Raw genomic sequence first — 25,860 nt, 5'->3', positions numbered from 1 at the left:
CAAGAAAGAGAATGTGGATTCGGGTTTGGGTAAAAGACTTCCAGATTGGTGATATGGGTTATAACTAAATTTACATTCCAGCCCCTGGTGTTTGAGGATGGGTACAAAAATGGACAAAAGTTCATATTTGGATTAAAAGTGCCACAAGAAAGATATAATTATAAATAATTAAATATTAATAAAATAATCAGTTTAACTTGATAAACGCAATTTATTAATGAAAATAACCCGAACATTAAACTAAGTCTAGTAAAAGTATAAGTTCGAAAACCCGAGTTGTTACACTATGGCTAGGTGTGACAGGTTGGTATCAGAGCCACATGTTTTAGTGAAGTAGGTATTTAAAAAATATCTAGGCTTTAACCAAAATTATTACGGATAAGATAGGTATTTGTCTAGTAAATGTTTAGATACAATAATTAGTACCTATTTTTCTCGTCTACGGAATTTCAAAGAAATGAAACGCAAGAGCTTTCGTTCTTAAAACCTGTGAAGAAGCAGAGATACCAGACGTTATTACATGTATGTTTTTTGTAAATAATATGTGCTAGGGTTTTATCTAATTCTGGCGCCAACCAAAATTCTATAGATTATAAATTTAGTAGCCTTGTAAATAAGCCTTTAGTAAAGTTAGACCAAACCTACGAAGTCGAAACGGAAAACGGAGAACTACTTATGATATCTGAAGCATTAGAAGATGGTGAAATTACCATGGCAGGGCATATCACTCTTATACGCTTATTGCCCATGGCACTAGCAGTATTTGATGTAGTGCTCGGTATGGATTGGTTAATTAATAATCAAGCTCGTATCATTTGCCACAAAAATATTATAGTAATTCATACACCAAAAGGAGAAAAGATTCAAATTGAAGGAGACAAAAGTTTTGGTTATGTTAGTATCATCTCGGTGATTAAAGCTAACAAATGCTTAAGAAAAGTATGTTTAGCATCCATGGCATGTGTGATCAAAGAGCCAAAGCATAAACAGATCGAGGACGTGCCAGTAGCTAAGGAGTACATAGATGTCTATCCAGAGGAACTACCAGGATTCTCTCCAGATAGAGAATTGGAGTTTAGAATTGATCTGTTACCGAGAACGACTCCAATTGCTAAATCACCATATAGGTTGGCACCAACAAAAATGCAAGAATTAAAGAAATAGTTGGATGAACTTTTGGAGAAAGGATTCATTCGACCAAGTTCTTCACCATGGGAGCTTCAATATTGTTTGTTAAGAAGAAAGACAGATCGATGAGAATGTGCATCAATTACCAAGCCTTGAATAGACTAACTATTAATAAATCGATACCTGCTTCCAAGAATAGACGATCTCTTTGATCAACTACAAGGAGCGAGTTTCTTTTCAAAGAATGATTTACGTTCTGACTATCATCAACTGAAGGTGCAAAAAGAAGATATACCCAAAACAGCTTTCAGAACAAGGTATGGACATTATTAGTTCACAATTATGTCGTTCGGACTTACTGATGCTCCAGCCGCATTAATGGATATGATGAATAGAATTTGTAAACTCTATTTAGATGAATTTGTAATCGTATGAATCGACGATATACTTATTTATTCTAAATCAGAGGAGGATCACAAAGTTCACCTAAGAATTTTACTTGAACTACTTAGAAATGAGAAATTGTATGCTAAATTCTCCAAATGTGAATTTTGGCTCCACGAAGTACAATTTCTTGGACATGTGGTCAATGCAAAGGGCATACAAGTAGATCCTGCAAAGATAGAAGCTATAACTAAATGGGAGATTCCAAAAACGCCAAACGAATTTAGAAGTTTCTTAGGTTTGACAGGTTATTATAGAAGATTCATAGACAATTTTTCCCAGATAGTTGTCCCATTAATCTCATTAGCTCATAAGAATGTCAAATACGAGTGGGGACCCAAGCAACAAGAGGCATTCTATATTCTAAGACAAACGCTTACAAATGCATCTGTACTGGCTTTTCCATAGGGTACAGAAAACTGATGTGGGCCCAAGTGTAAAAGACCGGGCCATTAAGTTTCTAGAGGCCCAAGATCGCGCTTCAAATGGGGCTGCACGAAAATGGGCTTAACTTGGGCTACGGGCCTCCGTTTCTGGCGTGCTACCAGACAAAACAGTTGGATCATGGGCCACGTTGTGGTAACTGCCGTAGGCAGGTTATCTCGTTTATTTTTGCGAAATAAGGCTTCTAGATACACTTTTGAGTCACTTTTGTGTATTGTTTTGGGGCTGTTGTTGGGCCTTTGGTTGTTTGTTTCGGCCCAAACCTATTTTGGCTTCTCTATTAATATGCTATGAATGTATTATGACTGATCATTGATCAATATTGAATAAAAAAAACTTTATCTTGTCAAATTCTTGACTTTTGGGTCGAATTTAGGGGTTTGGGGAAGGATCTTCACGATTATTCAAAGAATCAACGTGATAACCTTCATTATCTTTAGTACGCTGCATTTTTTGGTATCAGAGCCAAATTCCTGGCTCAAAATGCCTTAAATGAGAAACAGACCAATCGATGAGGTTTACGAATGAGAGTTGAAACAACGATTTATGACACGGGCAATGATTGGATCAAGCGGTTGACCAACTCACTGATCGAATGGCACACTTGATGAATCATAGAAGGCAGGCCCTGAAAATTGGGAGGGCGTGATTTTAATAATCCATTTTTTGGTAATAATGGTTCGTCTTCTGAAGGGGGTACCGGAGGGAACCACTGAGAGAACATGGAGATGGCAACCGGCGTTGGGATGCTGGGATTTGATCTAATATCCCAGAATATGATGGGACTAGTTTGGATCCAGAAGGGTTCATTGATTGGTTGGTTATTATAGAGGAGGTGTTTGAATGCCGAGAGGTTCTTGAAAATAAGCTGGTACCTTTAATCGCTACCAGGCTACGTGGGAGGGCGTCAGCATGGTGGCAACAATTGAAGTTGGCACGAAATAGACTCGGGAAGTCAAGGATTGTGACATGGGCCAAGATGAAAAAGTGTTTGCAGACTAACTTTTTACCTCACAACTTTCAACGGTTAATGTATCAACGTTTGCAGAATCTGAAGCAAGGATCCAGATTGGTTGATGAATATACGACCGAGTTTCACCATTAGGTTGCTCGTAATGATATTCTAGAAACCGATGAAGAACGCGCTGCTCGGTATATTGGGGGTTTAAGGGTTCAGATCATGGACTCTATAAATCATTTTAATCCATTAACAGTCTCCGAGGCGCACCAACGAACATTGGCTTTTGAAAAACAAAACCGTCGGATGGGCAGTTCGTATTCACCAGCCCCTGCTGAAGGAAATTCAAGGTCATGTGGTGAAAGACCTTGTGTCATGCCTAGTTAGAAGAGACCGGAGGTTAACAATACTGGGTCAACTTCTAAGGGGGGTAGTAGTAACGGGGTGAAGTGTTTCAAGAGTGGTGAGACAGGCCATCGGTAAGTTGACTGTAAACAAGCTGGCATTTGTTTGTTGAATCTGAGGATGAGCAGTATGAAGATTATGAAAAGGCTCAAGAGTATGATGAAGAACCCGGATACGAAGAAGAGGTTGTGACCGGTGATGTGGGGTGAACTTGGTGGTTAGGAGTTCTTGCTATACACCAAAGGCGGATGGTGATGATTGGCTAAAGCATAACATATTTCACTCCATGTGTACTATCATGGGGAATGTTTGCACCTTTTTTTTATTCTGAAAGTTTTGATAACTTAATCTCAGAAGAGGGAGTTCATAAGCTTGCTTTGAAAACAGAGAGTCGTCCCAAACCATATAAGCTACGAATGGCTTAAGAAGGGAGGTGAGGTAACGGTATCCAAGCGAGCTCTCATTTATTTTTCTGTTGGTACAACATAAAAAGATGATATTTGGTGTGATGTGGTTGCTATGGATGCATGTCATTTATTGTTGGGTAGGCCTTGGGAAATTGATTGTAGCGTTGAACATAACGGGCGTTCATATACTTACAGTTTTATGTTTGGTGATGTGAAGCTAACTCGTATTCCTAGCAAGCCAAAAGAGTTGGCCGCGAAGTCTTCCGGTAATTATTTGACTATTAGCCAGTTTGAAGAAGAGTTAAAAGATGCAGAAACAGTTTTCATGTTGATAGGGAGGGAAGTGTCTGAGGAGACCGAAATTCCTAAAGCTATGGCTCCATTATTTGATGAATTTGTTGATGTCTTTCCTGATGAATTATCGGATGGTTTTCCCCCGTTGCGTGACATCCAGCATCACATTGATTTGGAACCAGGTGCCCAACTGCCTAATAAGCCACACTACAGAATGATTCCTAATGAGCACGAGGAGTTGCGCAGACAGGTTGAAGACTTGATTTCAAAGGGGTATGCTCGGGAAAGCATGAGTCCTTGTGCTGTCCCTGCCCTGTTGACCCCCAAGAAGGATGGAACATGGCGTATGTGTGTTGATAGTCGTGCCATCAACAAGATTACTGTCAGGTAAAGATTTCCAATTCCTCGAATTGATGATTTACTTGACCAGATAAGTGGTGCCACTATTTTCACGAAACTGGATTTAAAGAGTGGGTACCATTAGATTCGCCTTAGGCCGGGTGATGAGTGGAAAACCGCCTTCAAGACTCGTGAAGGGTTATATGAGTGGTTGGTGATGCCTTTTGGTTTATATAATGCCCCCCAGCACTTTTATGCGGGTCATGAACCAGTTGTTTAGGCTCTTTATCGGTAAATTTATGGTGATGTATTTTGATGATGTTCTCATTTGTATTGCTAATATTGGTGAGCATTTTAGCCATATACGACATGTTTTGACCTTACTCCACAAAGTTAGTTTGTATGCATCCAAGAAGAAGTGTGTCTTCATGGCCCCAGAAGTTCTCTTTTTGGGATATGTTGTTTCGGGGGAAGGAATACAGGTAGACGAGTCTAAAGTTGCAGACATTAAGTAGTGTCCAACCCCAAACTCAATAACTGAAGTACGAATTTTTCATGGTCTTGCTTCATTCTATAGGCGATTCCTACGAAATTTCATTTCCATCATTGCACCAGTGACAGACTGTATGAAAAGGAAGACCTTTATGTGGAGTGAAGATGCTGAGTCAGCTTTTCAGTCAATCAAAGAAAAACTTACAACGACGCTGATTCTTGTATTACTAGACTTTTCTCAAGCTTTTGAGCTACATATAGATGCCTCGCAGGGTGGAACTGGGGCACTTCTAAGTCAAGGGGGCGGCCCGTTGCCTATTTCAGTGAAAAGTTGACAGGTGCTAAGCTTCGTTATAGCACTTATGATATTGAGTTTTATGCAGTGGTCCATGCTGTGAAACATTGGCTTCACTACTTGTTCCATAAGGAGTTTGTTCTTTTTACAGATCGTGATTCCTTGAGGCATATTCGTAGTCAGGACAAGATGGCTCATAAACACGCAAGATTGATGGCTTTCATGGAAAATTTTACTTTTGTTTTGAAACACAAGTGAGGGGTTTCAAATCAGGTGGCAGATGCTTTGAGTAGGAGGAGTAATTTGCTTGTCTGTATGAGGGTTTGTGTGTCGGGTGTAGACACCTTCATGGAACAACTAATGGTGGACCCTTATTTTTCTGTTGTTTTGCAGGATGTGCAATCTGGGAAGAGGTCAGATTTTCTAGTGCATGACGGTTTCCTTTTCAAGGGAAATCAATTTTGTATTCCAGATTCAAGTCTTCGTATTCAAATCATTCATGAGTTACACGATGAAGGGCATGTTGGAAAGGATCGTACTTTACAGTTGGTGCAAGTTTTCTACTTTTGGCCCACTATGCGCAAGGAAGTAGACCCGTTTGTGAAGCGTTGTAGGGTTTGTCAAGTGTCAAAGGGAACCGCTACTAATGCCGGGCTCAAATGCTTTTGCCCGTTCCTTCACAGCCTTGGGTTTATACCGGCATGGATTTCGTGTTCGTATTACCACGTACTCAGCGTGGTCATGATTCGATCTTTGTTATTGTTGATCGGTTTACAAAAATGGCTCACTTTATTCCTTGTAAAAAGATGACAGATGCAGTTAATGTAGCTCAACTGTTCTTTCGAGATAACCGGTTGCATGGGACACCCACTTCTATTGTGTCTGACCAGGACACTCGTTTTTTAAGTCATTTTTGGCATAGTCTGTGGAAGATGGTGAATACTCAGCTCAATTTCAGTAGTGCCTACCACCCTCAGACATTTGCGCTGACTGAAGTGGTTAATCGTTCACTTGGAAATTTACTGCAGTGCCTTGTGGGTGAACATGTAAAGGCCTGGGATCAAAAACTATGTCAAGCTGAGTTTACTCATAATCATGTTGTCAATAGAAGTACCAGGTTTAGTCCTTTTCAAGTGGTTTATTCTGCTCAGCCACAAGGACCCCTTGACCTAATGTCACTTCCCGTTCATGGTTGTGTCCCCAAGAAGGTGAAAGATTTTGTTGAAGGGCTGCATGAGACTCATAAAGATGTGCATGACAACTTGGTTCGAGCCAATTCAAAGTACAAGCAGGTCATTAATCAAAAGAAACGACATGATGAATTTGAAGAAGGTGATTTTGTCTAGGTTGTTTTGACAAAAGATCGTTTTTCTGTAGGGGAATACAACAAATTTTCAGCTAAGAAGATTGGACCCGTGGAGATTGTGGAGAAGATAAACTCAAATGCTTATCGTCTAAAGCTGCCGAGTAACATTCGTTGTTCTGATGTGTTTAATGTGAAACAATTACTACCTTATTACATGGACACTTCTGATGATGAGGGTGCTACTAATTCCAGGTCGAATTTTTTCTATCCAGGGAGGAATGATGTGGGCCCAAGTGTAGAAAACCGGGCCATTATGTTTTTGTAGGCCCAAGATCGCGCTTCAAAAGTGGCTGCATAAAAATGGGCTTAACTTGGGCTACGGACCTCCGTTTCTGGCGTGCTACGAGTCAAAAAGACCGTTGGAACGTGGGCCACATTGTGGTAACTGCCAAAGGCGGGTTATCCCGTTTATTGTTCCGAAATAAGGCTTCTAGATAAACTTTTGGGTCACTTTTGTGTTTTTCGTCTACTTTTTGTGTTTTGTTTTGGGGCTGTTGTAGGGCCTTTGGTTGTTTGTTTCAGCCCAAACCTATTTTGGCTTTTCTATTAATATGCTATGAATGTATTATGACTGATCATTGATCAATATTGAATAAAAAAACATTATCTTGTCAAATTCTTGACTTTTGGTTCGAATTTGGAGGTTTGAAGAATGATCTTCACGGGTATTCCAAGAATCAACATGATAACCTTCATTCTCTTTAGTACGCTGGATCAAAAACTTTATGGTATATAGCGATGCATCTCACACACTCTATTTTATTTGTATGTTACTTTATTTTAAAATTTGATTTTAATTATTGGTTTGCTTTTACTTTATTTTTTCTTATTATGTTTATTTTTATCTTTTTGTATAGAAAATTGTAAATATTTTTTAATATGTCACAATTTTAGAGGGAGAAAATGAGTTAAGTATAACTCACCAAAAAGATTTTCAGTTTCTATAAGAAACCAAAATTAAGTCACTTGACTTACCAAAGATATTTTATACTTTAATCACATTTTTGTTAAGCTAATTGATCAGAATATATTCTCTCGTTTAGAGGGAGCTCCTAATTAGAAGGAGTCAGATAATTAAAAAATAATTAAAAACTTTTGAGGAATTGATCAGGCCTTTGGAAAATGATAAGAAATTATCTATACTGATCCTAGCACATGAAAAGAGTATATCAAAAGCCAACAAAATTATTGTTTGATGTGTAGATAGGCTTGAAAAATGAGTAAGTATCACAGTGATATAAACTTAAATACTCGCCTATGTTAGTAGTTACACTCCCATGAAGCGGTTGCTGACTCCAAAATAAGTCATATCGATGAAGGCACAAATGTTATTAGTCAGTCATACACGAGTTCATTAGTGATTGATCATAATAAAAAAAATTAATCATTCTTTCTTTATATTCAAATATTGAAAATCAAAAATTGTTAAAGAAGAAAAACTTCAAAATGCTTAAGTAATTAAAATCAACAATAAAAATGTTCATAATTTATCAAACAAAAAGGGGTATATTAGAACCGCGTGACATGGGGCAAACATTAGGGGGTCGGAGTCAATTCGGGGTGATACTGATGAACACAAACTATGCTCGAGGTATGATGGATTTTGTAACATGTTGGATTAACAGGTGACCACATAAGTATTGTGTCTAATTCATACCTTAATTTAACAAAGTGAAATCAAAATACTTGTTAAGTTTAAAGTGGAAAAATATATCTACAATCGACCTTGGGTTCTTGACATAATAATATCCAAATAGAAGTGTGATCTAGGACGTTATAAATAATGTGATTCCATGTCGTGATCTTTCTCACCATAAATATGTGCTGCTTAAATTATGTAAATTAATTACCTCTAAGATTAATATATTAATTAATATAATATTAATTTCATCTTTACTTCACATTCTTTTGATTTCTTAAGTTTTTCTTTTGTTTTCATTTACATCTTAAAATTATTTTAACTTGTATTATTTTATATTTTTATTTTTATCTCCAATTTTATTTTTATGTTATTTTTAATTCTATTTTTATTTTATTTTAAAATTTTTATTTTACTTTCTTTTAATCTTGTTTTTAAGTGTCTAGTTAAAAAGGGTTAATGTTCTACAACAAGGTCATCTATGCAATGTTTGTTAAATGTTGACCCGACAAAAATATATCTTATATATATTTAAAGTGCTTGGATTCGGTGGATAAAGATTTTGCGGGTTTAAACTTGTATATATTTTTAAAGTTCAGGGGTTGAGATTGTAAAATCGTATATAACTCGAGATGTTATGACCCTATTGCGAGATAGACTAACCTTATAAATAGGTTAACTCAACTTCTCTTTCACTTTATTCATAAATCTTATCCACTCTTTCGCTCTCTCTTACTTTTTCTCTTTTCTCTCAACCTTCCACCGCCTTCAAACCTTCATTCAGATCTAGTTTCAAACACAAAATTTGCTGCTCATAATCCTCTTAAATCATCAGATCAACATGGAATTATTTCCCGAGGTATAGTGTTTATCATGTTTTAATTCTTGTTCTTAATTTTTGGGCTCAAGAACAGTTTCGACAGAACTATTCATACCCTTTTGGGTTTATATCTGTTGATTTCCTTTATAACTGATGTTATAATCTTGTTGTCGATATCATTAGGACCCTTCGTGTTGATTTAATTGAGCTTTGTCGAGTTTTGTAAAGTTTTTGCATTTTAGGGCTTTTCGGAGTGTATTGGTATTAATATACTCAGAAAATAAGTTTGAATATGGGTTATGATTGCCCAGATCTTCATGCGTGATGGGCATGAACCCAGAAAATCATTGAAGGGATGTTATATAGATATTTGGTCATTTGAGTATTGTATTCGAATGGTATGAACATTGTATTCAAGTAATTTTATTCAATTCGAATGAACTGAGATATCAAATGAGGATTCGATTAGAAAGTTGATAAAGTTTGGTTCAAAGTAAATGTAATGAGTGTCCATTCAATCAGAAATATTTTGTTGAGAAAATGTTTAAGGGTTGAATAATCGAATCATCATTCGATTAGAAAGATTATGTTGAAAAATGTTTAAGGATCAAGCAATCGAATGAGCTATTCGATTAAAGGGACAAATGACAAAGACAATGCATTCAAATGTCTATTCGTTTAGACAATTCATTTATATTGAATCCGCCAAGTATCAAGTAATCGAATGTCTATTCAATTAGAAAAGAAAAACTCGGAAAGATTCCGAGTCATGAGTAATCAAATCTCTATTCGATTGTAGAATCAGAAATATAAAGAATAAAGGACATTCTAATCGAATAAAAGTTACATTCGAATCGAATGAGATTTCTAATCTAATAGAATAACCAATCGATTTGATTAGATCATTCAATTCGATTAGAACTCACATTCGATTAGATCAATCAACACTTGTAAAAGTTAAACTGTTTTAGATTGAATCCATTATAATCTTATCTATAAATCAACCTAATAGAATGCTTATTCGATTATATTAAGTTACAATTAGATTAGATCAGATTCAATATTTGATTGGATTATACTTAATAATTTTCAAAGATTCTTTCTCTTCATTTACAACCTGATTCGATTACTCATGCCTTAGCCATATTTTATACTCATTCGATTCGATTACTTGACACTTGAACTTTTCTGTCAATCACTTGGTCATTCGATTCGAATACTCTATACTTGGGTCGTTTTCTGTTTCAAGTCCAAAACTAGTATATTTATTTGTAAAGTTAGTTTTATTTCTAATTTATCTTTAGTTTATCTTTGTATATAGTTTTTAACTTAATACTCAATTATCAACGCTAATGATCCTTTTGTGTCTAATAAGGTCATAACAGCTCTTGTTCCTTGGAAATCTTGAGAAAGAGAAAGTATAAAGTGTTTATATCAATGACCAAGGGCTTACGGGAGTGTCCATATCCTATGCCATCTCTGCTGACGCTGAAGTTCGCAGTTCATGGGTAGAGAAGTTTTGGACCAAGGCCAAAACAAAGAAGGACAGTTCTAATATCACCTCAAAGATAGATGCACTTGACGTGGTAGTTAATAAGGAGGTAATACGACAAGCTCTGTAATAATATATAATGCTAATGATCCATTTACTACATTCACCAAGGAAGACATTGACGAGTATTTAGAGGAGATTGGGTACGATGTCAAGTGGACTACATGTGAGAAGAAGCATATTCTCGTTTATTGGAAGCTTCTGTTTTACATAGTTGCAAACTGCCTATCATCTCAAAAGGTGGTTTTGACAAATTGAATGCGGACTGGGTTGGGGTGATGTTGTGTTTGACACGTAAAAGGAAGTGCAATTACTCGAAGTTGTTCTTTAAGTATATACAATTGAATGTACTTGCCAATAATAGAAGGATGATGTATCCTAGATTTATCCAGTTCATCCTGGATTACTTGCTTCCTAACACACCCAAGCCTGTTCACATAGATGAAGTTGACGAAGAGGGAAACGCTATTGAAGCAAATGAGCCATTTCATGTGACGGTGATTCGACAGTCTTCTATGAAGGCTATTATTGAGCCTACTAGGAGGAGTATGCACAAGTATAAAGGTGAGGAGCCCGGAGTGAAGCCTGGTCAGTTTGCCAAAACGGAAACTGATGAGACCGAGATGGAAGAGGAAGGTGACGACAGTGGTGTTGACCATGATGATGATGATGATGGTCATAATGAAGGAGGTGATGAAGAAGAGAAACAGGATGAACCTGTTGATGAACCGGTTGTTGAAACTGAGACTGAGTCGGAAGTTGATGTCGTGGTGAAGCACAGGTCAAAGAAAAAGCATGAGAAAAGCAAGAGGAAAGCTGGTGAATCCTCTAAAAAGTCTGCTGCTACTGCTGAGGAGGAGGAGGAAGAAGACAGGCCAGAGCGTCCACTTAAATGCTTGAAGAAGGCCAAATATTCAAAGAAGTCTTCGCCTTCCAAAGTACCTTCCATTAAGGTACGATTTCCTTCGATTTCAGCTATGATTCGTGAATCCGTAGCACCAAAAATCTCAACCACACAAACCACCACACCACAAACCACCACCATACCTGACCCACACATAGGATCACCCACCGCTTTAGCCAAGACCATAAAAGCCCTCAAAGCCAAACAAATAAAATTCACCAAGGCCCAAACCTCAACCTCACCAAAAGCCCAATCCAAATCCAAACTTAAGTCCCCACCCAAATCCCAATCAAAAACCAAACCTAGAAATATACTGAAAACCAAACCCAAACTCAAGTCAAAAACCCCCATCACTTAGAGACGAACCCAATACATCCCCCGAAACCTCACCAACCCGACTAGATGAGCCCATGCCATCTACGTTTGAAAACATTCCTTTAACCACCCAAGTTGAAACCTTAACCTCCCCTATGATCACCGCACCTGTTACCTCACCAACTTACCAATTTACTTCACCGATTAGAGACACAACATTCTGGTCCTCTACATTCACATCATCCATTCAATCCCAAACCACCACATCTACCATAGAGAACACAACCGCACCTACCAACCTATCGTTATCCATAACAATATCATTCCCAAATTTTTCCCTAACCCTGCCCATACCAACCACACTACACTCAACCATTTCAACCCATAAGAGCCCAATCACAGCTGCCACTCCCATTTCAAGTGGCAAATCGAAGAAGTCTATAGTGTTTCGAGATCTTGTCCTCGATAGGATTAAGGCATTAGAAGATGCAAATAAGAACTGTGCCAAGCGTAAGCTGATGTTGATCAAATATATCAAAGATCAATAAGATACCAATCAAGAAGTTACACAACAACGCGACATTCTGGCTGATCAGCTGGCTATTCTACAAGAGCAGCGTGATCTGGATCAAGCCCGAATTACAAGTCAGAAGGAGTGGATTGATACCTTGCAGCATAGAATCAACAATCAGCAAGAGCTGATCAGCCGTAACTAGTTGAGAAATGCTGATCAACATGATGGGCTAGAAAGAATTGAATCAAGGGTATCCAAACTGAAGACTGATCTTCCCTCATCCTCTAACTTTGCAAGCAACTTTAGGAGGGAACTTGACTCCACACTCGATAAAGTTTGGATTGACTTTGAGCGACTGGGCTCAAGAGTTGGTTTATTGTAAGGTGACGCCAACCGGGATGTAGACAGGTTAATGGGTGAGAGTGTGAAGCTGTGTGACATGATTGAGCAGCTAGAAGGCAAAATGGAGGATCAGCGCGACTCTCAAGTTCGCATAAATGAATCGTTGGGTGATCGGTTAACTGATGAGGACGTGGAGAACTTGAGAATGCATCTCAATGAGACCTTTCATGGGTTTCTCCATGTAAATGAGCCAAGGACCGAGCAGAGAAACTGGCGATAAACTGCTCTAGCTAATCTGTTCACTGATGCCAAAGGGGTCAGAGCTTAAGGAAACTTGTGCTGTGTCCTATACACGGGTGAACCAAGAAAGGATGTTGGTGAAGGAGGATCACGTGTGAAGGCTAGTTTTGACGAGCCTGCTGCTATTGTTGAAACTGTTATAAGCACTGAACTTGTGGTGACTACTACAGCTACATCTGGGCAGGCCGGTTCCACAAGTTCACCACTTGTTGCACCCTCTACTAGTGAACAAGTCATTGTTGTCTTCACAACTGCTTTGGTTTAGTATGTCCCACAACCACATATTGCTCAAGGTGGTGGTGGTGGAGATTATGGAAACGATGATGACGATGATGAGTCTGATGATGAAAACAATGATGGTGACGACGATGCTGATGAGGAGGATGGTGATGAGAAGAAAGATGATGATGATGACCACGAGTATGATAGTTTTGATGATCCTCGTGGTAGTGATGGTGGTAATGATGATGATAGTGGTAATGGTGATGCAACTGGAAATAAGGCGGTAGATGAAGATCTGCCACATGAGGCTGAAAAGACTCGTGAGACCGATGATGTAATCTTGGCTGAAATCGCATATTTATTTAACGTTTATTCTATTGCAGGTACCGACTCACAAGTTCAAGAAGCAGTGGAAGAAAATAAAGTCAATAGTGATGATGGAATAAGCTACTCACCCAATCCAGATACTCCGGAAAGGGTGACTTTTGAAAATGTTGATCAAGAACCCGTTGTTGATCCAGCTGCCAAGCCTGCTTAACAAAAGTTAAAGAAGTGTGTTAATCATTACTATGTGACCCACATGGCAAGCCTGAGATGGATCGAAGCTGTACCATAATGCTGATCCTATCCTCTACGCAAAATGGCACCAAGATAGAGGAAGATGGGCTATCCGACGTGCCAACGGCGATCTCACGTATATGTCCTATGCAAATATGCACACACTATCCGTTCTTGACATGAACTACTTCAGAATGGAAGTTGGTTGGGGAGATGAGGAGAAGACACTACAAGGATGGTTCAAGCATTTTCTTAAGCATGAATGGAGTAAAGGATATCCAAGATTTGCTCTCAATACAGAAAGAGGATACAAGTCAAAAGAGATCAATCCGATCACCAACAAGCCAGTTAAATGATGGAGGTACAAGATTCTTGAAGTCCATTGAGAGCCTATCATGCATGGGATGCCGTATGATGACAACTTTCTCTACGATTTCATCTCTTGGGAATTTAATAATGACACGGGTGAGGTGATAATTCATTGCAAGGGTATGCATCACCTCATATTCTTTGATGAGCATGAACTATCGGGTTTTGGAAAGGAAGATCTGCTCAAGCTGCATGGATCTCCTTTGTGCACCGTTGAAGATGTGCGCGGGGACAATACTGATGCTATCGTGGAGCAAGTTCAACAAGTTTGTCCGCCTACTTGTTGAAAAACAACCGTTTGATGAACACGACGTGTTTGAGTATAAGTCCGAGTCCGACTTAAGACTGAAGCTAACAAAACAAATACCAAAGACTAGAGGGAGATTATAAGGCCCATTTCAAGATTAGTCTTTCGTATTTGTATTATGTATCTTTATTATGTATATGTTAGCTAGTTAGACTTGTTATCTTTGTATGTTTGGGCATAAGGTCGTTTGTATTTGAGCCCACTGGGCCGTTCATAATGAAATAGATATGCATGAGCACACACAATATATAAGGTGTGTGTATCTCATGCATAACACAATCTTTTTTGAAAAACCTTATCTTCCAAGCTCACAAACTCTCTCTTCTCTCTCTATCCCCCGCGGCAATAAAAACACACAAACAAGATCCGAGATCTCGGTCCTAACTAGTTATTTCCGCTAACTAGTGGAGAGGTTGATCCAAGATAACTACTAATAGTTGTGTTGTTAGATCTGGTCAAGGGACCTACAATTGGTAACCAACGCCCGATTCGCATGGCAACGGTTTAGCCCATATTACATTATCTGCTTGATTTGTTTATATGCTATGGCTTAATTGTTTATCTCACACGAACAATTTGCGTTTTCTTTTCTATATTATATTGTATTCAAATTAACTGTTGTCTTACTCACTCAACCTAGTGTTGACAAAAAAAATTTTATTTTATACGCATATGCAGGTTATCGTTTGAATTGATTCGGGATTTGATGAAGATTTAGGATTGCTTATGTTAAAAGAGATATTATCAAGACTAAATCAAGACTTAGTTAAATTTAGATTAGTTATTTTGTATATATGAATAATGTACTTTGTATTTGATTTATTTGAATAATTAATTAAATTTATTAGATATTGCCACTATAAATTATTGCATGATAGTACCTTGAGAGATGTGAGCAATCAGCTCAGGCGCCGGCATTTCCGCCTTAGGTTGGGATGTGACAAGGGTACTTATGTTGAAATGCAAGGTTGGGTGTGGACTTGATATACATTTGCACCTTGCTTTTATACTTAGGTATATGCGATTTGTGCACTTTTCAAAATAAATTTTATCATGCGTACGTAAGCTTAAACTCATGGAGTCACCAACTTTTTAATTGGCACTTTTAACATGCATTCAGGTACTGTGCGTATGATATTTTTGGGTTAGCATTAAGTAGAGAATGATTAAGGATACAAGCGTGTGGCGAAATATTAATATGAGCTTAGAATCCAAGGGGATTGTCGATAGCACTAACATCGGCATCCAACAGTGTCAGACGGGATAGTGTTTTGAAGTTACTTCCTGACCTACTTTATAATGTTGACTTAATTAATGAAAAACTTGCAGAACCATATTATATCTTTTATCTTCCGCTACTTTGTAAATGGTATCAATGTATCATTGCTTTCACAAACGATCCAGCCCTCCTGGCAAGGTGTGACATATAGAAAGGATGTTGATAATATTCAAAAGCTTATGTAAAATAAGTCAAGCGTGTAGCGAAGGATCGTTAAACCAAACAAAAGTTAGATGCCAAAAGGTTAGACCGCGCGCGCACGTTGCGATATGTTAACTCCCAGTTCAGCCGGGTTTGATTTAATAGTAATAAAAATAGTTAAATAAATTAATAAATGATAAGGATTATTAACATCCTAAACAAATATAATAAATCATAAGCATAGTTTTATACTTTTATTATGAAAGAAAACAAATATATATATATAACATGTATTAAGGGCTTGTAAATACATATAAAAAAAAGGGAAACAAAAACCAATTGAAGACAATTTTTGCAAACGGTTCAAGTTTTATTCTTGTTGGATGGTTGTGTGGGAACCAAGGTATTACCACACTGAGCTTTAGGGAGTGGGTTTTGTCAAGTCAACAAAATATAATAACCTTTTATTATAATCAAAGACACCAGAATTATAGATCCAAAGTATTTCAGCAACAAGAAGAAAATAACATAATCAGAACAATAGAAACTTGATTGTGAGAACACGAGCATTCACAATCCAAGAATAGATGAAACCCTATTATATTTATGAATCACTAGAAGGAGTACGATGGTTGAGATTGGTTGTGTCGGCTACCATCTATTACAACAAGACTTTTCACTTATAGCAAAACCCTAGCCTGTGGGCCTTCTAACTTGAACCAGCAACTTAACCCATCCAGCAGCCAAGCCCGTCCAGCATCCAAGCTCACGAGCCCAAATTGCCAAGATTAACATAAAGCATAATAATAATAATAATAATAATAATAATAATAATAATAATAATAATAATAATAATAATAATAATAATAGAAAGTGTAAGTAAACAAATAAGTTTAAGATATAAAACTGTAATATAAGATGTATATTTTAACACCCCCCCCCCCCCCTCAGTTTTATATCCAAACAGATTCACCAACCCTAATTTTTTAACCATAAAGTCATGCTGACTTACAAGCAATCCTTTAGTAAGAACATCAGCTAGTTGTTGTTCAGACTTAATAGACACGGTCCTGAACACACCAGAAGAAATCTTTTCACACAGAAAAAACAAATCAACCTCGAAGTGTTTGGTACGATTATGAAAAACAGGTGTAGCAGCTATAGACATAGCTGCTGAATTATCACAATGTAAGGATACAGGAACATCAACTGCCACTTGCAATTCTTTTAGCAAATTTATAATCCAAATTACTTCCTCTGCATAGGTACACATTGCCCTATATTCAGCTTCGGCGGAGGAGCGAGAAACGGTAAATTGTTTCTTACTCTTCCAAGTTACCAAGTTAAAACCAAAAAAACACAGAATCCCGTAACCGATCTTCTAGTGTCAAGGCATTTTGCCCAATCCGAGTCAGCATAAGCTGCAAGGCCAAAGGTATCACTTTTTTTGAACAAAACTCCCAACCCATGAGCTCTTTTCAAGTATCTTAACACCCTAAGTGCCAGCTGTAGATGTACATTAGTAGGCTTATGCATGTACTGACTCAAAAATTGAACTGCATAACAAATGTCAAGTCTTGTATGGGAAAGATATATTAACTTCCCAATTAGTTTTTGATACCCTGTGACATTTTTTAACAAAGATTTATCTTTTTCACAAGCATTCATAACAATATAGTTTTGTTCAATAGGAGTATTGACCGGTTTGCATGCACTCATGCCGAACTCAGCCAACAACTCCATACAATATTTCCTTTGTGACAAACATACCCCATGATCTGTTCTTATTACCTCAATCCCCAAAAAATATTTAAGCAGTCCGAGATCTTTAATCAAAAACTTGGATTTCAACATTAATTTAACATTTTCAATAGCAGCAGAATCATTACCGGTTAAAACAATATCATCAACATAAACAAGCAATACAACAAAGACAGATCCTTCAGACTTAAGAAATAAGGAGTGGTCACATTTCGATTGAACAAAACCAATATCACATAATGCACTAACGAGTTTGGCATTCCACATTCGTGGAGCTTGCTTTAAACCGTATAAGGACTTAACCAATTTGCACACACGTGTATCATTAGTTAAAAATAACCTTCAGGTAATTTCATGTAGACATCTTCATATAGATCGCCATACAGAAAAGCATTATTCACGTCTAATTGAAATAATGACCAATCATTTTGCACAGCTAAGCTAATAACACACCTTACAGAAACCATTTTAATGACCGGAGAGAAGGTTTCATCAAAATCAACCCCTTCTCTTTCGTTGTAGCCCTTAGCCACTAACCTGGCTTTGTACCTATCAATTTCACCATTGGATTTATACTTTATCTTATAGACCCATTTACATCCTATCGCCTTTCTATCCTTTGGCAAATCCACTAACTCCCAGGTCTTATTCCTATGCAGAGCACACATTTCATCATTCATTGCATTAACCCAGTTAACATCTATTGAAGCCTCTTTGTAAGTTCTAGGTTCAACGGACTTATTAAGACTAGACACAAAAGACAAATTTTCAACAGATAGATTTGAATAATTAACCACCTTCTCCTTACCATATTTGACTTTGCCCTCAACAATGAAGTCACTTATTTTTTTTGGAAAAGCGGCATTTCTAGTTGACTTCCTAAGAGGAGGTTGACAACTAGTTCCCTCAGAAGAGTCGACATTTTCATGTTCAACTCTAGTTGAATCTACCCCACCAGAGCCATCATTAGAACTGTCAAGTGTAGTATATGAACCTCCAGTCCCAATGTTGCTATTGGGTTGCTGATCCTCACTAGAGTAATCAATGTGCACCCCCAAGTCATCTTCGGGAATTAAAACATTTGGAGATTCTTTGGCTACTTCATCATCATACAAATCAAAAAAAATTTAATGATTAACAATCAAAGGATCATTTGACTCAACAGTTTTTGTAAACTCACCATTTTTAAAAGGGAAAACATTTTCGTAAAATTTCACAACTCTGGAAAACAATATTCTTTTATTTCCTAAGCTCCACAATTTTATAACGTTTTTTGTGATTTGAGTATCCTAAAAAAACACATTTTTCAGCTCTACTCTCAAATTTATTTGTATTATTTTGATTTGTACTATAACATAAGCAACCGAAGACTCTCAAATGTGACAATGAGGGTTTAAAACCAAATAGGCATTCATAAGGTTTTACCTTTTAGTATAGATGACGGTGTCCTGTTAATTAAATATGCAGTAGTTAAAACACACTCAGACCAGAAAGAGAGAGGGATACCTCCCTGAAACAGTAAAGCCCTAGCGACATTTAATAGGTGCCTATGTTTTCTCTCCACGACACCATTTTGTTGTGGAGTATAAGTACATGAAGTGTGATGAATGACACCATTTTGTCTAAAAAAATCTTGAACTTGATGGTTCACAAATTCAGAACCATTATCACTTCTGGTAATTTTAATAGTTTTGTCAAACTGAGTTTTTAACAACTTAAAGAAACTCTCAATATTATAGAAAACTTCGTCTTTATTTTTCATTAAGAAAATCCATACAGCTCTAGTGTAGTCATCAACCACAGTTAAAAAATATCTAAATCCATCTTTACTTTTAATTTTATAAGGACCCCATACATCTAAATGTACAAGATCACCAATATTTTTAGAGTGATGATCACTAAGAGGAAAAGGTTCCCTGTGTTGTTTAGCTTTATGACAAACATCACAGGGATGTTCGTAATTCTGAAACTTAAAATTTAAATCAGTTTGCAAAACCTTTAAAAACAACATCAGAACGATGTCCTAACCTAGTGTGCCAATTATTTAATGTATCAAAACTATTTAAACACACCTTATAAGAATTAGAATCACCACCACAAAAGTAGAGACCATCTAACTGGTCACCAGTCACCAGGATTCTCCTTGTGTGTAAATCCTGAAGATAACATTTATTTTCATCAAACAAGACCTTAATTTTGTTGTCCTTTGCAAGTTTATAAACAGATAGTAAATTGACACGATATTCTGTAACAATCAATACATCTTGTAAGACAATGTTCTCACATAACCTAACACTGCCAATTTTAGATACCTTAGCATTAGACCCATTAGGGTGTTTAACAAACACATTATATTCAGAAACATCTACTTGATTAAAAACATTTTTATCAGTTTTAATCATATGTTGATTTGCACCAAAATCAACAATCCATCCACAATTACTTAATGAAGGAAAATTACTAGCAAAACACATAATCTTGTCACTAAAACTACTAGCAGAGAAAGAGCCAAAATGGTACCTCCAATATGAGAACTAGAAGACCCCTCTCCTGTTTTCTCATTCAATAAGCTAAGAAGTCTAGAAACTTAATCAAGTGTTAATGAAGCTCCTGAACTTGGTAAAGACTCATCAGAATACTTAGTGTGAACATTATTTGACACATGAGATTTATTCGCCTGATTAAAGGATTGACTCCCCTTTGGTCTAGGACCTTGGGGGTATCCTACAATCTCATAACACCTTTCAACAGTGTGTCCAACCTTACTGCAATATGTGCACTTAAGATTGGGGTTGGGCCCTCTGTTGAATTTTTTCTTAGAGTCAAAAGATTGGTTGGACTTAGACACAAACCCCATGTTTTGGGTTTGCGTCTTAGTGGTCCCACTAGAGTATCTATGAGACTCTTCCCTTGAAATAATAGAAAAAGTAGTTTTAATTGTAGGAAGAGGTTCTCTTGTTAACAAAGAAGTTCTAACAGATTGAAAAACATCATCCAAGACCTTTAAAAATTGCATGAGTTTTATTAGTTGACTGAAATCATTTAATTTTTCTGAAGCTTAGTAACTACAAGATGGCAACTGCACCATAGCATCAAATTGTTTCCACGTAGTATTAAGTTTGTGATAGTATTCAGCAACAGAACTACCATTTTGACTAACAGAGTTTATTTTTTGATATAACCCAAACACTACAGAACCATCCACTTTATCATAGGTTTCTTTTAAATCTTTCCACACATCTATAGCAAATTTACAAAACACTTTCCCTAGATATAGTTCATCAGAAATTGAATTTAAGATCCACGAAAGAACAACAGAATTACATCTGTCCCATTGTTTAGCAAGAACATCATCAGTAGTAGACCTAACACAGGTTCCATCAACAAAACCGGTTTTATTCTTAACTTGTAAAGCAAGAAGCATAGCATTGGCCCAAACAGTGTAATTATCTGTCCCTTTTAATTTAATGGTAATGACAGTTAATGTGCTAGAATCACTTGCATGAAGATACAAGGGATTACTAGCATCTAATTTACTAATCTCAGTCACAGACGAACTACCATTATCACCCATCGCAAATAGCAAACAAGAATCTAAACAAATAATTGCTGACAAGAATCTAAACAGGTAACACAGAGAAGTAAAGAACATAAAACAAAATTACGGAAAGATCTCACCGAGATATAGCAGCAATCCAAAAAGAATTGTCGATCAGCTTCTGCCAAAAAAAAGGAAAATAACCTTCACTTATGGTTATTCTTCAATCCTTGAATAGAAAACTCATTTAATAAATTGCAGCAAAAAATCCCCCAATCTTCTTTGTGATGAACAATCTAGAGTTTCAAAACCAGAGAACCAGCGGAAGAACCAGAATCCCGTCAGCAATAAATCGACCAGAGCCCTTAAAGCTCCTACCATGTCAAGTCAACAAAATATAATAACCTTTTATTATAATCAAAGACACCAGAATTACAGATCCAAAGTACTTCAACAACAAGACGAAAATAACAGAATTAGAACAATAGAAACTTGATTGTGAGAACACGAGCATTCACAATCCAAGAATAGATGAAACCCTATTATATTTATGAATCACTAGAAGGAGTACGATGGTTAAGATTGGTTGTGTCGGCTACCATCTATTACAACCAGACTTTTCACTTATAGCAAAACCCTAGCCTGTGGGCCTTCTAACTTGAACCAGCAACTTAACCCATCCAGCAGCCAAGGCCCGTCCAGCATCCAAGCTCACGAGCCCAAATTTGCCAAGATTAACATAAAGCACAGTAATAATAATAATAATAATAATAATAATAATAGTAGAAAGTGTAAACAAACAAATAAGTATAAGATATAAAACTGAAATATAAGATGTATATTTTAACAGGTTTCCACTGAAATTGATAGCAGATCTAGTCATTAGTATTGTCTGAGCTCACGGTTGTAAGAGTGGCATGTGCCGGTATGTAATTATGTATATCTAGATGATCAAACTTTGTTTGTCCTTAATAAAATATATACAGGAAATCGGACCGTTAACGAAATTAATTACGTTGTTTCATGCATACGCCAAAAGAAGTGGTGTCCCGTCGCATTATAAATTAATCATAATTGGAAATGATTGGCTAAGCCTCTAATTTCAAATTTCATATGATGAAGAGAAATTAATATACAATCAATAAAAGTAAAAAACAATAGTGAATGAATAGGACCGGGACGAAAAGTTAACGGGCATTTACAATTTGAACGAAAACGGCATAAAAAAATAAAAGATTGGATTTATGTGGTTATTTTTGACAAACTATAATTGCAGTAAAATTTGAATAACAAAAAATAAATGAAATGCAAATTAAAATGACTTTTAATTTCATGAAAATTACATGTCAATAAGCTACTCGAAAAACTTTGTGTTAAACGAAGGTTGCAAAAAGTAAACTAGCTTTAAGTAAAGTTAACTTCTAATTTGATAGAATTATATATAAGCTGACTTGAAAAACTTGTGTTAGATAAAAGTAACCAAACGTAAACTAACTTCAAATAAAGATAACTTTTTATTTGATAAAAGTTACATGCTGTTTATTAGCTGACTCGAAAACTTGTCTTCATAACTTAAGGTAACAAAACAACTTCATACAACCATAATTTTTACTCGTAGAATTACATATCTATAAACGACTAAAACTTGTGTCATGCAAAGATGTCAAAAATCCATTGTGTCAATTCCTTCCTCTCCTCATGCTTCGCCACATTGTCAGCTTTCTACACGTAACATTATAACTTTCAAGTGGTTAAAAGATTTGCCGTTAAAATATCCATTACCTTAAAATTCAATTTTAAAGTCAACTTAAAACCCAACTTGAAATATAAACAAATTGTTTTAAAATAATAATTTTAACTTTCTATCATATTCATTATTCAACATAGTATTTTATATTTTCTAAGAACACACGACAATTAACATATATAATTAATTTGGATATAAATAAATATATTTAAATAATCATACCAGTATTACTAATAGCATGTAATATCAAAACTAATAAATTCATTAAAACTGTAATCATATCCAAAATATCCATCCCATGCCATTTTTTTAACCAAAACATTAAAATAAATTCAAAAATCCATTTCATCCCTATAAATTACTAAACATTAAACTCCATCACCACCAAATCCCATATCCTCCACCACCTTACACCACCAATGACGTCATCACCACCATCACACCTCCTCACTCTCACCATCTTCTTAACCTTCCTCCACCTCACGCTCTCCGTCGGCACCATCGGCATTAACTACGGCCGCATCGCGGATAACCTTATGAGCCCAGCCCAAGTGGTCCAAATGTTAATCACCAACGGGGTCACCCGCGTCAAGCTTTTCGACACCGACTCGACCGTCCTCTAAGCCCTCTGGGGCACCAACATATCCGTCATTGTCGCCCTACCCAACGAACAACTCTCATCCGCAGCCGCATCCCAAACGTTCATGGACACATGGGTCCAATCCAACATCCTCCCATACACCCAAACCATCGCATTCGACTTTGTTGCAGTCGACAACAAAGTCTTCGCGGACCCAAACAACACGACGTCGTATGTAATCCCCGCCATGCAAAACATTTATTCTTCTTTAACAAAACATAACTTAGCAATAAAAGTCTCATCTCCTGTACCCCTTTCCGCACTTGCTAACTCCTACCCGCCATCCGCGGGTTCTTTCAAACCCGAACTAACTGAACCCGTCATCAAACCAATGCTCAACTTCCTCCGCGACACAAACCCTTCCATCATGGTTAACGCCTACCCTTACTTTGCTTATGAAGCGAACGCGGACACAATTTCCTTAGACTACTCATTATTCCGTGATAATGCGAGTAACACCGACCCCGGAAGCGGTCTCGTTTATAAAAACTTACTAGACGCGCAACTTGACGCGGTGTATTCCGCAATGGATAAGTTACAGGTTGATAATATTAATATTGTGGTGACAGAAACCGGGTGGCCGTCAGTAGGTGATTCGGGCGAACTTGGTGCCAGTGTAGATAATGCGGCGGAGTATAACGGGAATTTGGTGCGGAGAGTGGTTGCGGGTGGTGGGAGTCCGTTGAGGCCAAATGAGTCTAAATGTTTATTTGTTTGCACTTTTTAACGAGGATTTGAAACCGGGGCCCACTTCGGAACGGAACTATGGGTTGTTTTATCCGAACGGGCAGAGGGTTTACGATGTGCCGTTAAGTCATTCGTAAAGCTCGTACGTATGCTAATTTTTTTTATTGTTTTTTTGGTTAGTTTAATGTTTCATTATCCTTGTAATAAGTAAGTTAATATGCTGATTTAGTAGGTCCTTTATGAGAGGCGTGGATTGGATAATTGTATGATTTATTATTGGTAATAAACTAATAAATGAGATTTTTTATTTTATGTGTTGTCACATATAATATAATAATTTGTAAATGCTTTATATTTCATATATGATTTATCATAAATTTTCTAATTTCTAGAAAATAAAAATAAAAGGTCATACTATTGATTGGAAACACATATATGAAAATTACTAAATTGTTCTCTACATTTAATTTGTAAATGTGAATTTTATTTGCATAAATTCAAATAGTTGATAAACTTTCGAAGTTAGACTTTACTATATTATTAAATAAAAGTATAATTGTTTTATGATTCATATATATTAAAGTCATATATGAGATATACAACTAGTAAATGCGAAAAAGAGATGTTATTACTATCTTAAGGGTTGAACCCTTGAAACCCTTATTTATACCCGACCCTTTAATTGTACTCCTGGTCTGAAACCTGGGGGGTTTCCCCGATAAATCCTTTCTTTCTCGTCCACTCAGGGGTGCGGACACACCTGCGCGGAGACGCCTTAGTGTTCAACGCACCACGTCGAATTTTCTCCATTTTGCTCGGTCGAGGAGCGGAGGTACCCTTATGCTCACTTCGATGCTCGATTTTTGGTTTAGAGGGTAGTAAAGGGTCTCGGGTCCACGTTTCTTCTTAAAAGGGTAAAGGGTCCGGATAAGGTATTAGGTGAAAGGGTAAAGTCTTGCCCTTTGAACAGTCCTACTTTGCGTTATCCTAATTAAAACATTATATGTTCTTGTGGTTGAGTTATTCTATAAAGGTCAAAAAGAAATTAAGAAACCATAATTAACTGACATGTGTCAAGTGGGAACCAAAATAAAAAAGTATAAAAGTAATAGTACACATTTTTTTCTCTCCGCATGCAAGTCAAATGCTAATTCTCCCATTATTTTAAAACTTCTATAACTTTTTCATATAATATTTAAAAAAAATTAAAAAAAAAATCACCATAATAACAAACATGGTTATATAAAAATTAAAATATAATTTACGTCATTGTGTCTTTTTGCTTACCATTGTGTCTTTTTTCGTCATTGTGTTGTTCTGTTTGTCATTATGTTTTTTCGTCATTTTATCTTTCAACTCATTATTGTGTTTTTTGAAGTACTAATAACACCGTTGTGTAATAATAATATGTAAATATAATGAATAAATTCAAACAGACAATCTAATATAATACATAAAACACAATGATGAATACATATTACACAGAAGCGTAAAACACATGATGAACACATCATAAAGACCTGAAACGTAAGACACAATGCTGAATACATATAACACAATGACCTGAAACGTAAAACACAATGGAAAATACATATTACACAATGACTTAAACGTAATACAAAATGAACATAATACTATTTTTCTCAACATAAG

At 36.5% G+C, this 25,860-nt stretch overlaps 2 protein-coding genes and 1 pseudogene across 2 annotated transcripts; 2 read left to right on the top strand and 1 right to left on the bottom strand.

Moving 5' to 3' along the window:
- Positions 1-675: 675 nt before the first annotated feature.
- LOC143590431 (uncharacterized) lies at positions 676-1,164 on the top strand. Its single transcript, XM_077070917.1, has one exon. The coding sequence runs from the start codon at positions 676-678 to the stop codon at positions 1,162-1,164; it is 489 nt and encodes a 162-aa protein (XP_076927032.1).
- Positions 1,165-20,653: 19,489 nt separating this feature from the next.
- Positions 20,654-21,169, bottom strand: LOC143590430 (uncharacterized). Its single transcript, XM_077070916.1, has one exon. The coding sequence runs from the start codon at positions 21,167-21,169 to the stop codon at positions 20,654-20,656; it is 516 nt and encodes a 171-aa protein (XP_076927031.1).
- Positions 21,170-23,018: 1,849 nt separating this feature from the next.
- Positions 23,019-24,379, top strand: LOC143590433 (glucan endo-1,3-beta-glucosidase 11 pseudogene; annotated as a pseudogene).
- The last annotated feature ends 1,481 nt before the right edge of the window (positions 24,380-25,860 follow it).

Source organism: Bidens hawaiensis, unplaced genomic scaffold, assembly GCF_021521415.1.
Source record: "Bidens hawaiensis isolate Kalapana, Puna unplaced genomic scaffold, B.hawaiensis_p1.1 tig00038560_1, whole genome shotgun sequence".
Lineage (NCBI taxonomy): Eukaryota > Viridiplantae > Streptophyta > Magnoliopsida > Asterales > Asteraceae > Bidens > Bidens hawaiensis.
Note: the sequence above shows the minus strand (reverse complement) of the source record. Positions and strands in the feature narration are given on the sequence as shown.